Raw genomic sequence first — 15,767 nt, 5'->3', positions numbered from 1 at the left:
CCCTCCTCTCAATTCCAACTGTTTTCTCGTCCCCCTTACAGCCTCATTTAGTGGGCTTTTCTGCAAACGCCCCCTCCTCTCCTCTCAGTAGTGCGGCATCTGCACTCGCTTTCTCTCTTTGGCCCTCCTCTTCCTCCCTGCAGTCGCCATTTGTCGGCATCTGGACCCGAAAGGTGGCATCTCTCTGCAGGGAACTCTGCATCTAATCCTGCAATTGCCCTGCAGCCCTGCTTGTCTCCTGGAGCTTTTCTACAGCCTGGTAGCAGACTTCAGGACCTGCATCTTCCTGTGAGTAAGCTCTGCTCTGCAGACTGACATTCTCCTCAGCATATACAGCTCTGGCAAAAATTTAGAGACCACTGCAAAATGTTCAGGTTGTCTGATTTTTCTCTTTATAGGTATATATTTGAGTAAAATGTAATTTTTCTTTTATTCTATAAACTACTGACAACAAGTTTCCGAATTTCAAAGCAACAAATTTTGGGTTTTTTTTTCTGAAAAGGAGAAATGGTCAAAATTACAAAAAAAAACAAAAAACAAGTGTTTTCAGACCTCAAATAATGCAAACAAAACAAGTACATAATCATTTAGAAACAACAATACTATTGTTTTAACTCAGGAAGAGTTCAGAAATCAATATTTTGTGGAATAACCATGATTTTTAATCACAGCTTTCATGCGCCTTGGCATGCTTTCCACCAGTCTTTCACACTGCTCCTGGCGCAAAAATGTAAGCAGTTCTTTGTTTGATGGCTTGTGACTATCCATCATTCTCTTGATGACAATGGTGTTCAGGTCTGAAGATCGGGCTGCCCATGACAGGGTTTTGATGTGGTGGTCTCTTAATTTTTGCAAGAGCTGTATCTTTCGGTCCCCTAACCTTCTGGCATTAGTTAGTGGGTTTGCTTTCTATCATGCATAATCCTAAGGGAGAGCGCTCTCGCCATCCTGCTGCTGCTTCTTCTTCTTCTTCCTCCTCTGCTATTGTCAGGCACTTTGTTCTTCATGTAAATGCACACTCTCTTCAGGTCAGTTCTCATTCCTCTGTGAGGACTGCAGCAACCCCCCTGCACCTGCTACCGAGGCGTCCTCTGCTGCCACAGGAGCGAGTGGTACCCCTATCCCAGTGTGGGCTACCTCTCTGTCTGAATCTGTGGCAGAGCTCACCAATGTGTCGCAGACCCTGGTGTCTGTTCTTGACAGATTGCCTGTCCTCCCCTCCGCCGTTGCTAATGTATCGCAGGACTCACCGGGTGTGCCTACCTTCATGGGCCATAAGAGATCTAGGCAGAAGTGTTGTTCTAGGTCTTCCTCCCGCTCCCTCTCTCCCCCTGGCCTCTCCTGGCGGACAGCTTCTTTCCAATCCTCCTCTTCTGATTCACCTGCCGAGGTTTCGGATGTACTGTTCGAGGATGATTCAGACCTGGATTCTGACCAGGCTTCTAATATGAGAGACATGGTTCAGAGCCTCATTGTGGCAGCCAACCAGACCATTAACATTAAGGATGCCACTATGGAACCCGCAGAACAGGCGGTTTCATTTAGATGGTCGAGACCAGCTCCTAAGGTCTTTTGCTACTCATAGGGAATTTGTACTTTCCCGGGAACGGGAAAACCCGACCAGACGCTTCCAAAGAGGGAAGCGCCTCGGCATCCTATATCACCTCTGAGCTCACTGCCAATTGGACCGCTTCTCCAACTGTGAACCCTCCAGTTTCCAGACTGTCCACCAACACGGCCCTCCCTCTTACGGATGGAGCATCCCTCATGACAGGCTCACAGAGTCCTTTGCAAAGTCAGCCTTTGAAGCGGCCGCTTCTACATTGTGCCCTGTCTTTGCCACCTGGGTGTCAAAGTCTACAGCCGCATGGGCTAAGCAGCTACGTAAGGGCATTCTTTCTGGAGCCCGACCGGAGGAAATGGTAAACCTCACGGACCAGCAATATAGTGGCCATCTAACAGACCATTTGGCTTAAGGCGTGGTAGGTGGACTTATCTTCAAAAAAGTCCCTTACCAACTTACATTTCCATTGTTTCCGTCTATTTGGCTCCAAGCTGGACCAAATTATTAAGGAGGCCACCGGAGGGATGAGCTCTCTCCTTCGCTCAGGCCAAACCTCGTCGCCCTCCTTTGAAGCGTAAGTTTCGGTCCTTTCGGCCCTTTCTCTTCGACAGAGGATTTCTCTTGCCAAGAGAGGTCACAGGCTTGCCAGGATAGGAAAAGGGCTTCCTTTAAACCCACCCCCTCCTGGCATTCCCGTAATGCGCAGGATAGATCCACTAGGACTAGACCTGGCAGAGTTTCTTCTGCATGACTCATCTTCAGATCCCAGGGAATCTCCCAGGTTTGGTGTCCGCCTCCATTTTTTCAGGGACGTCTGGCTCGCCTCGGTGGAGGACACATGGGACACTGAGGTTGTGTCTTCAGGACACAATATAAATTTTGTTTTACGGCCCCAAGATGGATTCTTCGAATACCGTCCTCCAAGAGATGCTTCTCTGGTTCTGGGGTTCTTTGCCTCCATTGCCTCCCTTCTCAGTTCAGGAGTCATCGTTCCCGTCCGACCCCAGGAACTTTTCACAGGGTTTTATTCTAACCTATTTATCATGCCAAAAAAGGATGGCATGGTCCGACACATCCTGGATCAAAATTATTGAACAAAAGGGTCAATCTACGACATTTCAGGATGGAGTCCCTTGGTTTAGTAATTACTTCCATGGAGTCGCAGGAATTCCTGTGCTCCATAGACATCCAAGACGCCTATCTGCATGTCCCTATTTTCTCAGGGCATCAGAGATTCCTGTGTTTTGTGGTGCGGTTGGACCATTTTCAGTTTGTCGCCCTGCCGTTCGGGCTCGCAACCGCTCCCAGGATCTTCACAAAGATCATGGCAGCAGCAGTAAATAGCCATTCTGTGATTCAAAGGTCTAGTGCTCATCCCGTACCTCGACGACATTATAATCCTTTTACCAGGCCCAGGAAAGTCTGTCCATCATTCTCGAAACTCTGTCTCGACTTGATTGGCTAATCAACAGAGAAAAGTCTTGCCTTGTCCTGACTCAGTGCCTCATTTTGCTAGGCATGCTGTTCAAAACCCGTCAGACAAGGGTTTTCCTTCCCAAGGAGAAGAGGGCAACCCTTCACCAGGGATTTCGCTCTTTGCAGGGTCCTCGGCCTCCAACTTCCGCTTGGCCATGGCAGTCCTGGGAAGCATGCTGACAGCGTAGGAAGTGATTCCTTTTGCGCAATTCCACTCCAGACAGCTTCAGCAGGCTATCCTATCACAGTGGAACAAGTCTGTTCTCTCTCTGGACCATACAGTTTGGCTCTCCCTAGTCAAGAAGTCTCTCAGTTGGTGGCTGTCATCCCCGCTCATCTTCCAGGGTCGTTCTTTCCTTCTCGGCTGGGGTGTGGTCTTTTGCAACCTGACCATCAGGGACATTGGTCGACATTCTCGAGATAAGGGCCATTCTTCTGTCCCTCCATCACTGGGAGAGGCTTCTCAGGGACCTGCCAATTTGATTTCAGACAGACAATGCCACGACTGTGCCATATGTCAATCACCAGGGAGGAACTCTGAGTTCTTTGGCGATGGCTGAGTTATCCAAGATACTCCTCTGGGCAGAGGTGAGGCTTCCAGCGATATCTGCAGTGCATATCCCCGGCATGGACAACTGGGCCGTTGACTTTCTCAGCCATGAGGGTCTTGCAGCGGGAGAGTGGTCCCTTCATCCGGAAGTCTTCCATCAAATTTGACTTATATGGGGCACTCCCAATGTAGACCTCATGGCTTCCCGGCTGCACAGGAAGGTTTCACAGTTCGATTCCAGGTGCCGCGATTCTCTCTCTGTGGGCCCGACGCTCTGGCGTTACCTTGGTCACAGTTTACCTTTCCATATCTGTTCCCTCCCCCTACTTCAGGCTGTTGAAAAAGATCAAGTCGGAAGCGGTGTCGGTCATTCTAATAGCACTGGATTGGCCCAGGAGGTCTTGGTTCGCAGAGGTCATCAATCTTTTCAGGGACGCCTCCTGGAGGCTTCATCCCCCACCAGAATTCTCGCTCGATTTAACAGCGTGGCTGTTGAAAACACGGTTCTAAGAGCGTCCGGATTTTCCGATCAGGTGATTCAAACCAAGATCCAGCTAGGAAGCTGTTGTCGTCTCGGGTCTATCGAACCTGGAAAGCCTATTTCCGCTGTTATGAGTCTAATCACATTGCGCCTATGTCCTTTGCTCTCCCTTCTATTCTGGCTTTTCTTCAGGCGGGATTTGACGCTGGCCTTGCTCTTAGTTCGCTAAAAGGCCAGGTATCAGAGCTTATCATTCTTTTTCGGAAGAACTTATCCTCCCGTTCTCAGGTCAGAACTTTTCTCCAGGGGGTAGGGCATGCCGCGCCCCCATACTGGTCACCTGTTGACCCCTGGGACCTCAACTTAGTCCTGGAGGCCCTTAGGAGTTCTTCTTTTGAACCTCTTCGAGAAGTTTCTCTGTCCTGTCTTGGACGGTGGTGTTTCTTGTGGCCATCACCTCCATTATTCACGTCTCGGAGTTGGCGGCACTTTCCTGTCATCCCCTTTTCCTGGTTCTCCAAGGTGGTGTTCGCCTTTCACCCAAATGAGGATATTATCCTCCATTTCTTTTGCCCGGCTCCGACTCATGCTCTGGAGAATTCCCTGAATAGGTTAGACCTGGTCAGGGCAATACAGGTCTATCTGGCTAGGACTACCCCCTTTCTGAAGATACACTCTCTCTTTGTCATACCTGAGGGTGCACATAGAGGCCTTCCAGACTCCAAGGCTATGATTGCTCACTGGATCCGGACAGCAATTTTGGAGGCATACTGGGTCAAGAACAGAGCGCCTTCTGCAAAGCGGCAACCTGGTCCTCCATCCACACGTTCGCCAAATTTTACAGGGTCCGACCTGAACGGAGTTTCTGATTTTCCCTCCCCAGGGACTGCTTTGGGATGTCCCATGGTTTCCTGTGTCTCCCATTGAAGCGATAGAGAAAACAGGATTTTTGGTAACTCGTAAAATCTGTTTCTCGCAGCCTATATTGACACAGTACCCTCCCAAGTTTAACAGCTCTGTTTACTGTATTATATTGTTAGAGCTTGAGCTTGGGTGTTTGTTTCTTATTTACATGTTGCTTGTCCTACTGCTTTCTCATTAACTGATTAACCTAGTGCCAGTCGGAGGGGTGTACACTGCGGAGGAGGAGCTAATTTTTGTGTGCATAGTGTCAGCCTCCTAGTGGCAGCAGCACACACCCATGGTTTCCTGTGTCCCCCAATGAATGCTCAGAGAAACAGATTTTACGATGAGTAACCAAAAATCCTGTTTTTCTCCATAAAGATTATGTGCCCCCCACATTACACCTATGAGAGCTTTTATGACCTCCCATTTTAAATACACAACATTAATATAGAGTTGGTTTTCCTGTCTTCACACTTCTGGTAAGACTCTCTACAAGAGTTTTGAGGTGTCTGGGGGAGTTTTTCCCATTCATCCAGGAGAGCATTTGAAAACTAAGAGAACTAGTACACCACCTGAAAAACACCCCCATAGCATTATCCCTTTTCCTCCAAACTTTATAGCTGGCACATTGCAGTCAGGCAGGCAACATTCTCCTGGTTTTCGCCAAACCCAGACTCATCCATCAGATGCCAGAGAGAGAAGTGTGATCCAGCACTGCACAGAACATGTTTACACTACCCCAAAGTCCAGTGGTGGCGGCTTTAAAACCACTCAATCAACTCTCCACATTGTGCTTGGTGATGTAAGGCTGCATGCAGCTGCCCGGCCATGAAGCTCTTGGCCGGGGCAAAGTTTTTGTAGTGATGTTAATGCCAGTGGAGGTTTGGACTCTGCAGTTAGGGACTTGGCAAAGCGGTCGTGACTTTTCTGCCGTCTGCTCTTCAGCACTTGATGACCCCGCTGTGTAACGTTATGTGGTCTCCACTTCATGGCTAAGCTGCTACGGTTCTTTCCATTTCTCAACAATATCACTCACCGGTGATGAGGGAATATTTACAAGGAAGAAATTTAATGATCTGACTTGTTACTCAAGTAGCTCCTATTGGTATCAGGGAGCTCAGTACCACTGGTCGTTCTGTCACGTTAATAAAAGGCAGACAGCATAGCGGGGGCAGATGTTGTCCACTGAGAGCGAGGTCCTGGATGTATTACACTGAGGGTCATGGGTCGGAATGAAGAGCCTGAATCCAATGATTAAAATGTGTGTCCCAATACTTTTCTCCATATAGTGTATTTTTCTGAAATTATGCAACATATCAACTATCATCGCCATACAGTGTATATTGACCCTTTAAACCAGTGTAGATTGTCAATTGAAAATCAATCAACTCTCATTTCAACAGCTCTTTTGCTTGGCCAGGAAATCTACCTGTCTTCTACAGGTTTCAGACACAATACACATTAGAGTCGGGTTTGCCAAAGATTTTCAAGCAATAATTTTGCTCTCATGGAAGGTTAGCCCTCGATAGGCTTAGTCATGCTTTCCAATAGTAAACACATACATGTCCGGTGAGGTGAGTGTGGATTTGTACGGTTAGGTTGGGAGGAATGCCGTTGGCTAAAGGCATCATCTAACACCCCAGTTCTTACCATACAAATTCGGTAATTTTATATATTCCATAGTTAAAAATTAACATCTTTGTTGAAAGTTAAAGAGTGGTGCACACAATCCCACTCCATCTGTGCCTCCCATGTATAAAGAATTTATTGTCTTAGACTTTAGACTGTTCCTCTACAGACTTGTCAGCACCAGTTCCCATATATACTGTACAGTAGAGACTAAAGTGCAACTCATGGTTGTGTCCATTGTTTTCATCTTCCATGACGGTGACACGTGTCTCTTCTCAGGTATGGACTGCTGAGAAGATCCAAAGAACGTCAGAAAATGGACGGCCTCAATAACCTGAACTACTACCCAAATATCACATATGACGCCCTGTACAAGAACATCACCGTAGATCTGAGCCCTGAGCTGGCCATGGTGAGCGATTACTGAATGCAGCCTTGAAATCAGTGTCTCCTCCATCACTGCAGGCTGTGCCGACATGATGAGGGCGAGTGAAGATCTCCAGTTCACCGGGAATATGAGTATAAAATCCCAGAACATGGACCATCCCCCCATCCCCACTGTTTACACGGACATCACGCTGCTTTTTTTTCCCTATGTCCGGTGACAGTTTTCAGTATTAGGGGGTCCAGATTCATTTTTTGAGTTGTGAGGGTGCCTGGGACTGAGGAGGAGCATCATGATAATCAGTCCTAGCTGATTAATGTCTTCTCTTTCTACATTGTATAGATTGGTGTATTTTACTACTGCTGGCTGGATGGATGGTGACAACCATGTACTTCTTCCCCCCAGTGCTGTCTGTTCTATAGTGTGATGGTGGTTCTGACCCCAGTCCTCCTTTCCATTCATTCCCAATCATAAGGTCTGGCTTCTCCATGAGACTGTCAACCATCAGGGCCTCATTTGTACCTTACCCAAATTGTGCAATGCCAAATAATTCCCTCATTTATGCTTGTTTGTTGAGAGGCGCTGATACTTTATATTCAGTCACATGATGCGGGGGCTGTGATGTCATCATGCAGGGTATGATGTCATGATTCTTTATATATGCCTGTTTTATAGTGGAAGCTCTGAACACCACGCACATAGAGTGAGCTTCCGTTGAGCCCTCTGCATGACAATATGGCTGGACAGGACCCTTACTCGTAGGAGTACATGTCCTCTGTCATAGTTGTGAAGCACTGATGTATGGGAAATACAAGATTATTACTGGATTTATTTTATTTATTTTTTTTGTGGGTAAATGATCCTCCTGACAGGAGCGGGACAACCCCATCTTCACTAGTCAAAATGAAGGGAACGGCTTCCGCCCTGAACCTGGCTGGGATGATTGTATGCTTAGGTAGTAGGTTTAATGATAATTCTGTGACGAAACAGCAAGAGAAGAAAGGGGGATCTGCAGGTAATTTTGGCAGACTCGGGATCTGCAGGATGTTGGGGTGGACTCGGGGATCTTCAGGATATTGGAGGTGAAGGCAGTTCTCAGCTGGAAAGTAGGAAGTGACGGCTGGGTCTAGTAGTACATTGGTGATAGACACAGTCATTATGGGGTGGAAGCATGGATTAGGAGGATATCGGGGTGAAAGCAATTGGTAGTTACCGGTGAATGCTGAGATTAGCAGGTCAATGGGGGTGCAAGCAATGTTTATCAGGACATTGGGGGGAGACACAGAGAACAGCAGTACATAGAGGGTGATAGAAGGCGTCAGCAGTACTTCACGGTGAATGTAGGGATCATCAGGATTTTAGGGGAAATGTAGAGACCAGCAGTACGTAGCGGTTGGATCTAGAGATCATCAGGACATTAGTGTCTGATGCAGGGATTAGCAGGACATTTGGGGTAGATATGGGGATCAGCAGGGCATTAGCTCTAGGTAAACACAGAGATCAGCAGGATTTGGGATGTAGTAGAATTTGGGTGAATTTTGCTGCAGTGCCCAGGGAACATAAGGTTTGTTTTGCTGTGACTGTTTTGGAGTGACTCCCACCATTGATTCATCTACATTTTGTGATGTTTATGACTTTGTGTGAAATACGAGATAATGGAAGATTTTGCGGTGTCTACATTACACAATATCATCACCGACCAATGAGGGGGAACATACAGTTAGTCTCCAGGTTCATGGAGAGTCACTGAAGCTTGAACAAGCCATATATGATCTTCTAGGCATTTGGGGTCATCTCCTGTGAGACATACTTATATTGTGCCCCATTTGCATTTATAGACAAATGTTGGGGAGGACTTGCACTGAAATGTAAAATGTCGTCATATTCTGTTCTTATTATTTCTACATTTTTATATGAATTAATTTATGAATTTGTTTTTCAGTAAAATTCTCATTGACAAAACCATTTATGTTAAGATGTGTACTTTCTCTGTTGATACTTCAAGATGGGTCCACAGCGCCCCCCAAAAAGAGGCTAGTATACAGTGAACTCATGGGATGCCACGGCTGCTCCATATTTTGTATGACTAGGCTCTCAGCCTTGTAGCTGCAGATATTTTTTATGGGCAGCTTCCCTGCTTTATGGCTGCTGGTATTCTCTTTATATATGCTATATCTAACATTTGAAGGACATTAAACCAAGTCAAAAGTCCAAGCAAGTCCAAAGATTGAAGTATTTCTATTCAGTTTCCTTTGCTCGTTGCACAGCCTTATCTTATGACATGTGATCACTCGATCTGCGAGATAAATATCCAGTCTGTAAATGTCAGCCATTATATGTTACATACAGAACGAGATATCACAGCTACAGGAATGTGGAAAGTTCTGTTCCCTTCAATTACAGGTTATCGGATGATCAGATAATACAGGCATGTGCAGTAGTGAAGAGGAAGGCAAGGTACACTTGCCTTGTCTTCTGCAGCCCCTCGCTTGTCTACTGTTTCTTCCTCTGCAGAGTAACAGAGCTTACAAAAATAGAAGTGTTAGATTATTTTTATCAATTAACAAAAAGCAAAGGGAACGAACAAAAGAAACATCATAAAACTTATCTTCTGTGGATGTCCTTTGTGCAAATCCTTCATGTAACCCCAGGCAGACTTGATAATTTGACATCATTGCTCTGTGGGGACCATAAAACTATTGCACAGTGCTGTATATATTGCTGCACACTAAATAGAGCAGGATTCTAATAGTGGAATGCAGGGAAAACTTCAAGGGCCACTTATTATATAAAGAATCCTCAGTGGTTCATACCTATTCTTGGCTGACTGAAAAGATGGCAACAACAAAAAAACAGATTTCGAGACTACTGAGATCTCCATCAGGCATAGTGTAACACAAACTATGAAGAGTCAAATACTAGTACACAACAGAACATAGAATAGAGCAGTAATAAGTGATAGGAAGCAGAACTATCAGAATGGGGCGGCAAAAAACAGTTGTGGAAGTCAATATTGGAACAGTTCATTGATGAGGAGTGTGAAAGTTTTATTGTCCACCGATTGAAGTCTGGTCCCGAGTTGTGATGCCCCCAAATGGTCAGAAGAGCACATTACTTAAAGGGATTGTCCGACCCTAGTCTATAAGGCTGCGGTCACTCTATTTGACTACAGACTTGTGAACTCACACTGCGTGCTGTAGGATTTTCAGTCTCCTTACCCACTGAGTCAGATGCAGGCGGCCAACTCAGTTCCCACATATACACACACACTGGGTGAAGCAAAATGCACCAACTACAATAATGCCTGTCCTCGAACAGTGATGTCAGTCTGGGAGAGGCCAATGCTGGGAGTATTGGACAGGCTGAGAAGCATTGTTGGCTATGTTGGGGGAAAGAAGACAGGCCTTGGAATTGGAGGACCGGAAGCAGAAGCATGCAAAAGGAGTACAACAGGTAAATTTAATAAGCATTCTTTAGGGAATATACATTTTTTATTAATCACTTTTGTACCTTAACCTTATTGGAAATGTACACCATATATTTCAAGGAGGTGGCGCTGTGCATGTCTGTATTGAACGTGTCTTCATAGTGGTAAAAAGCTGATGTCAGCTGGCACAAACCATGCATGCGGTGCCCCCTGAGAATGAGCACAAATCCTGCTCTATGCCCTTTATAAACACAGTAAGAGATAAGTGGAATTTACATCCATGCAGTCTATACTCAATATCAGTGTATAAGGGTCACAATGTGTATACACTATAGGTACAGTCAAGCACAGCTTCACCCAAATTACTGCTCTCCGGGCCAGTGACCGCTATGGACTTCAAGACACAAGTCTTAATACTGGAAAAAGAAGGTCAGACATGAAAGGGCTCACGAAAGCTCCAAGTCTTAAGTCCTTCATACTCCCACCATCAGGTTCCTAAATGCCCCTCAGTATCTCCACGATCTACAAGAACAAGCGACAATATACAACAACTTCGTGGAAATGAACCTAGGGCTTCAGACTCCCAACAGTATCCTAAACCTTTTAGTAGCCTACCGAGGTGGCATAAGGGTCTGATAGATATCACTGATGTCTACTGTCCATTCCACTGACCAGAAGTAATGTGATCATTAGCATAAAACAAGTCAATTCTTTTACGACTTTTGCAGCCAGAGAGAGGACTGAGCGGTGTGAGCTCCTGTCAATTGTGTTCTCTCGGTTGCACCTATCCAAAACTCTAGAGCTTCTCAAAAGTCCTGGCTGCATTCCCTCCACAGGCTGGTAGTGGTATTACACTAAACGTTAGTGCAGAGAAACTTGTGGCCCCCGATGGCCTCTGCTCATGACGTAATTATCATAGTTGGGACTTTGATGACATCCCTGACTGCTGCTGTCATTTGCAACTTCCACATTTGCACATTTTTCTTAATCCAGTCGAAATGGTGACACCACAAATGTAATGCATAAGTAACAACCCATACAGCAGCCCATCCCTTGTCCTGGTCTTGTCTGGGGTCCCCTAAAATAGTTTTCTCTCTTTTGCTATAGTTCTGCTGTTGGGTTTTGTCGCTCCCTAGTAGACAATCGCTGGTGATGCCTTCTTCATGTACCTTTGCTGTGTGCTTTGAAGACTCTTCTGCCCAGAAAGTGTGATTAGAACAGGTGGACATACCGCTGACGCCACTCTCTCTAGAGTGCTTGCAGGTTGGGGACAGTATATATTAGGAGGAGACAATTTGGGTTCCTGACTCAAGGAAATGGGTAAATAGCCACTTCATGTCCGATTTTCTGGAATTTTTTTTGCATTCCTTCCTTTCATCCTTCTCTTCTGTAACCATATTTTTTATATTTTTCCATCAGCAAGTTGTAGGTTTGAATAATGCCATGCATTACATCATGTAAAGTACTGGGAAAAAAATCTAATTGTTATGAAATGGGTAAAAAAACGCAATTCCACCATTATTTTAGTTTGTTGGGTTTTTTTACACCACTCATTGTATGGTAAAAATTACCTGGCAGTGTCGATCACTAGGTCAGGAGAATTGTATAGTTCTTATTTATATTTTGATAGTTCAAAGAAAATCTGAATTCTGTAAAAAAAAAAAAGATTTGTGGAGTTCTTTTTTTACATGATTGACTTTTTTTTTAACTATTCCATCGATAGAGCTCTGTGAACGCTGGGGTTTTTTATGTGCTGATCTCACATATTATCCATACCATTTTTGGGTACATACAATGTAACATTTGTGTCACGCAAAAGCTCCATTTAAATGCGGTTGTCAGAGATTGACAGTAACATTTAAATGGTTAATTACCCTGGCTGCTGCAATGAGCAGCAGGTACTGGCTGTAATTATTGTCACACCCAAGCCACAGAGCCTAAGGCTGGCGTCACACTGGCGAGTTTTACGGACGTATGAGCGCAGAAAATACACCCGTAAAATACGCATAACACACGGCCCAATGATTCTCTATGGCCCAGCTCCTATCAGCCGCATTTTACTGATCCGTATTATACGGTCTTCGACGGCCGTACAAAATCGCAGCATGCTGCGTTTGTCACCGTATTGTGCAAAAAAATCGCCAATGAAAGTCTATGGGGGCGAGAAAAATACAGATTACACACGGACCAGCAGTGTGACCTGCGAGAAATACGCAGCGGTGTTCTATAGAAAAGCCGGTAATTCAATTGCCGGCTTTTCATTTCTCCTTCACAAACCTGACATGATATGACACATGGTTTACATACAGTAAACCATCTCATATCCCTTTTTTTTTTTTGCATATTCCACACTACTAATGTTAGTAGTGTGTATGTGCAAAATTTGGGCGCTGTAGCTTGTAAAATAAAGGGTTAAATCGCGGAAAAAAATTGGCGTGGGCTCCCGCGCAATTTTCTCCGCCAGAGTGGTAAAGCCAGTGACTGAGGGCAGATATTAATAGCCTAGAGAGGGTCCATGGTTATTGGCCCCCCACTGGCTAAAAACATCTGCCCCCAGCCACCCCAGAAAAGGCACATCTGGATGATGCGCCTATTCTGGCACTTGGCCTCTCTCTTCCCACTCCCGTGTAGCGGTGGGATATGGTGTAATGAAGGGTTAATGTCACCTTGCTATTGTAAGGTGACATTAAGCCAGGTTAATAATGGAGAGGAGTCAATTATGACACCTATCCATTATTAATCCAATAGTATGAAATGGTTAATAAAACACACACTAAGGCTACTTACACACTTCCGTCTTTTGTCCTCCGTCGCAATCCGTCGTTATGGGCAAAAAACGGATCCTGCAAATGTGCTTGCAGGATGTGTTTTTTGCCCATACACTTGTATTAGCGACGGATCGCGACGGATGGGCACACGTCGCATCCGTCGTGCGACGGATGCGTCGTGTTTTGGCGGACGCGATGCACAAAAAAAGTTCAATGTAACTTGTTTTGTGCGATGTGTCCGCCATTTTCGACCGCGCATACGCAGCCAAAACTCCGCACCCTCCTCCCCGGACTGCAGAATGGGCAGCGGATGCGTTGAAAAACTGCATCCGCTGACCACGTCTTACAGTTATTTCACAACGTCCGTCAGTACCTCGGCCCGACACATTGTGACGGGCCCGTACTGACGGAAGTGTGAAAGTAGCCTAAGAGATCCAAATTAGTATCTTTGGCCCTATATATCAAAACCAATACTATTTCAGCCCCATGAAAATTTTGCATTGGGACCCACGAGTTTCAAACTACACTCCTGCTGGCTGTATAACACAGATGGCACCAGCTGGGTATGGGGCTGCTGGGATGCCAAGGCACCACTTTTTAGCTTCATGCAAATGTGACATTATCCTCAATCACAAATTCATATAACCATGAACTGGGTAGATTGTTAAATGAATTACTTGCTGCCTTTGTAAGTACATAGTGATTCAAGTATATTGTGCCAAGTACTGCTCATATAAGAGGGTGGTGGCCCACGGAAGGATTCTCTTGTTCTTCTGTGGGCCAGTCCAAACCTGGGCTCATGACTCTGCTCTATACACCCGCACCTCACATAGGAATTAATAATACGTCCTATGTTATGAAATGTTTAAAAGGTAAGATAAAAGAGCCCAGTACACTCTATTATAAATGGCAAAATCAGCAGAAGTAAAGTGATGAGGAAACCACAATTTACATTACAGTTACTTTGTATCGCCCGCTATTGTATGACTCCTCATTGACAAGGTTACTCTTCTCTGCCCTGTTTGTAATTTTATAAACTACGATTAAAAAACAGTAATAAAAAAAAGGAGAAGTCTGACAATACCAGGTATGAAAAAAGTAGAAGTGAAGTTAACAACGTCGTAAAACATAATACAAATATCTCCAAAAGAGGAAGAAATGGCCGAATAGGTCAAGGAAGGCAATAAAATAACTGTTTTCAGGTAAATCAGCAACAGAACTGAAGAAAAAACTGTAGAATTGGAAATATGTAGATATAGAATAGACTTTCGGAATGGGCCAAAAAATAACAAAATAAGACCTCAATCCTCCAAAGAGATCCCCGCTTTATTAATTATGTACAAACTAGCACATTATTATATGGCAAACTGTAATTTCTTATAAAAAAAAAAAAAAAAAATAACACAACAATTAAAATCAATTCAAAATGAGAGGGAAAAAGGCTGATGTAAAACAGTGGCATAAGTACAGATAATATAGAGTGTAAATATCAAGTAGGACCACTAGGTAGCTCAGTAAAAATGAGAGACAATATACAGCTCCTGCAAAAATTAAGAGACCTCTGCAAAATTTTCAGTCTGTCTGATTTTTCTCTTCACAGGTATATGGAGCGCCCGCTAGGGCCGTGGGCTACTCGGGCCTGGTCCGACGGTTCTTCGTGAGTTTGTCACGGCAGCAGTGACCCGGTCTGTGGCCCTGGGCGTCCAATGAAAATTGAAATGAAGGGGAAATAAAGTTTACAGAGGATTAGTTTGTGACACCACCTGTGGTGTTTGGCAATTAGGAAGATGGCCAACGCTGCGGTTCAGGTCCACTGGGGCAGTTGGTGACACAGCAGAAGTGCTGCAGCTCTCCACGAGTAAAGCTAGGCCCCAGGGCAAATGAAGTATTAAAGTCAATGATGGTGAATGTTGAAGTGCAGGGCAGGTGGCGCAGTAATAATTCTGAGGACACAGCAGGGTGCAGCTTTCTCTCTTTACTCACAGATGGTTACAGTCTCCAGCCGGGTGCTGTGTCCTCCGGGTCTGTGGTCCAGCCAGCTCTCAGGTAACTTGGGTGCACTTTACAGAGACTCCCTTTCTTGTGTACCTTCCCTGGCCATCTCTCTGCGCTGGCTTCACCCTCCTGCCCTGCGCCTCACGCACAGTGTCCCAAGCCAGCAGCCTCAGGTCCTGTTGGGCGACGTCCTCTTGCTCCCCTTGACCCTATGTGGCTGCCTTTTCAGCGAATATGTGTGGATGTGGCTGTGGCACTTACAGATACAACAGCCTCCGGTTTGCTAGCTGAGTCTTGCAATTTTTCCACTAGTCTGGGCGCCTGTCCCCCACTGCGACCTGGTCCTTCCACCTGACTACGGTCGGCGTGGATTCGGGCACCACTGGTGGATTCCTCACTTCCCTGGCCCCTAAATTCCCTTCTCTCAGAAGCTCCTTCCTTCAAGTCTGCTTTCCTCAGCTCCTCCCCTCCAACTCCTAACTACTTTCCCTCCAACTGTCACACTCCACCCACACCCTCTATCTAGTTCCCCCCCAACCTGAGATGGGGATCTCCCTAAAATAAGGTCCACCCAGATCCCCGGGCC

At 45.5% G+C, this 15,767-nt stretch overlaps 1 protein-coding gene across 1 annotated transcript in view; it reads left to right on the top strand.

Annotated features, from left to right (window-relative positions):
• B4GALT5 (beta-1,4-galactosyltransferase 5) overlaps window positions 1-8,949 on the top strand; it is a 103,092-nt gene extending 94,143 nt beyond the window's left edge. The window contains 1 exon segment of the mRNA XM_077253305.1: window positions 6,886-8,949. Within this exon segment, the coding sequence (XP_077109420.1) occupies window positions 6,886-7,033 (148 nt within the window). The 3' untranslated portion in view covers window positions 7,034-8,949.
• Window positions 8,950-15,767: the final 6,818 nt, after the last annotated feature.

The sequence above is a fragment of the Ranitomeya variabilis genome, chromosome 4 (assembly GCF_051348905.1).
Source record: "Ranitomeya variabilis isolate aRanVar5 chromosome 4, aRanVar5.hap1, whole genome shotgun sequence".
Classification (NCBI taxonomy): domain Eukaryota; kingdom Metazoa; phylum Chordata; class Amphibia; order Anura; family Dendrobatidae; genus Ranitomeya; species Ranitomeya variabilis.
This window is presented reverse-complemented; position numbering and strand designations above follow the sequence as displayed.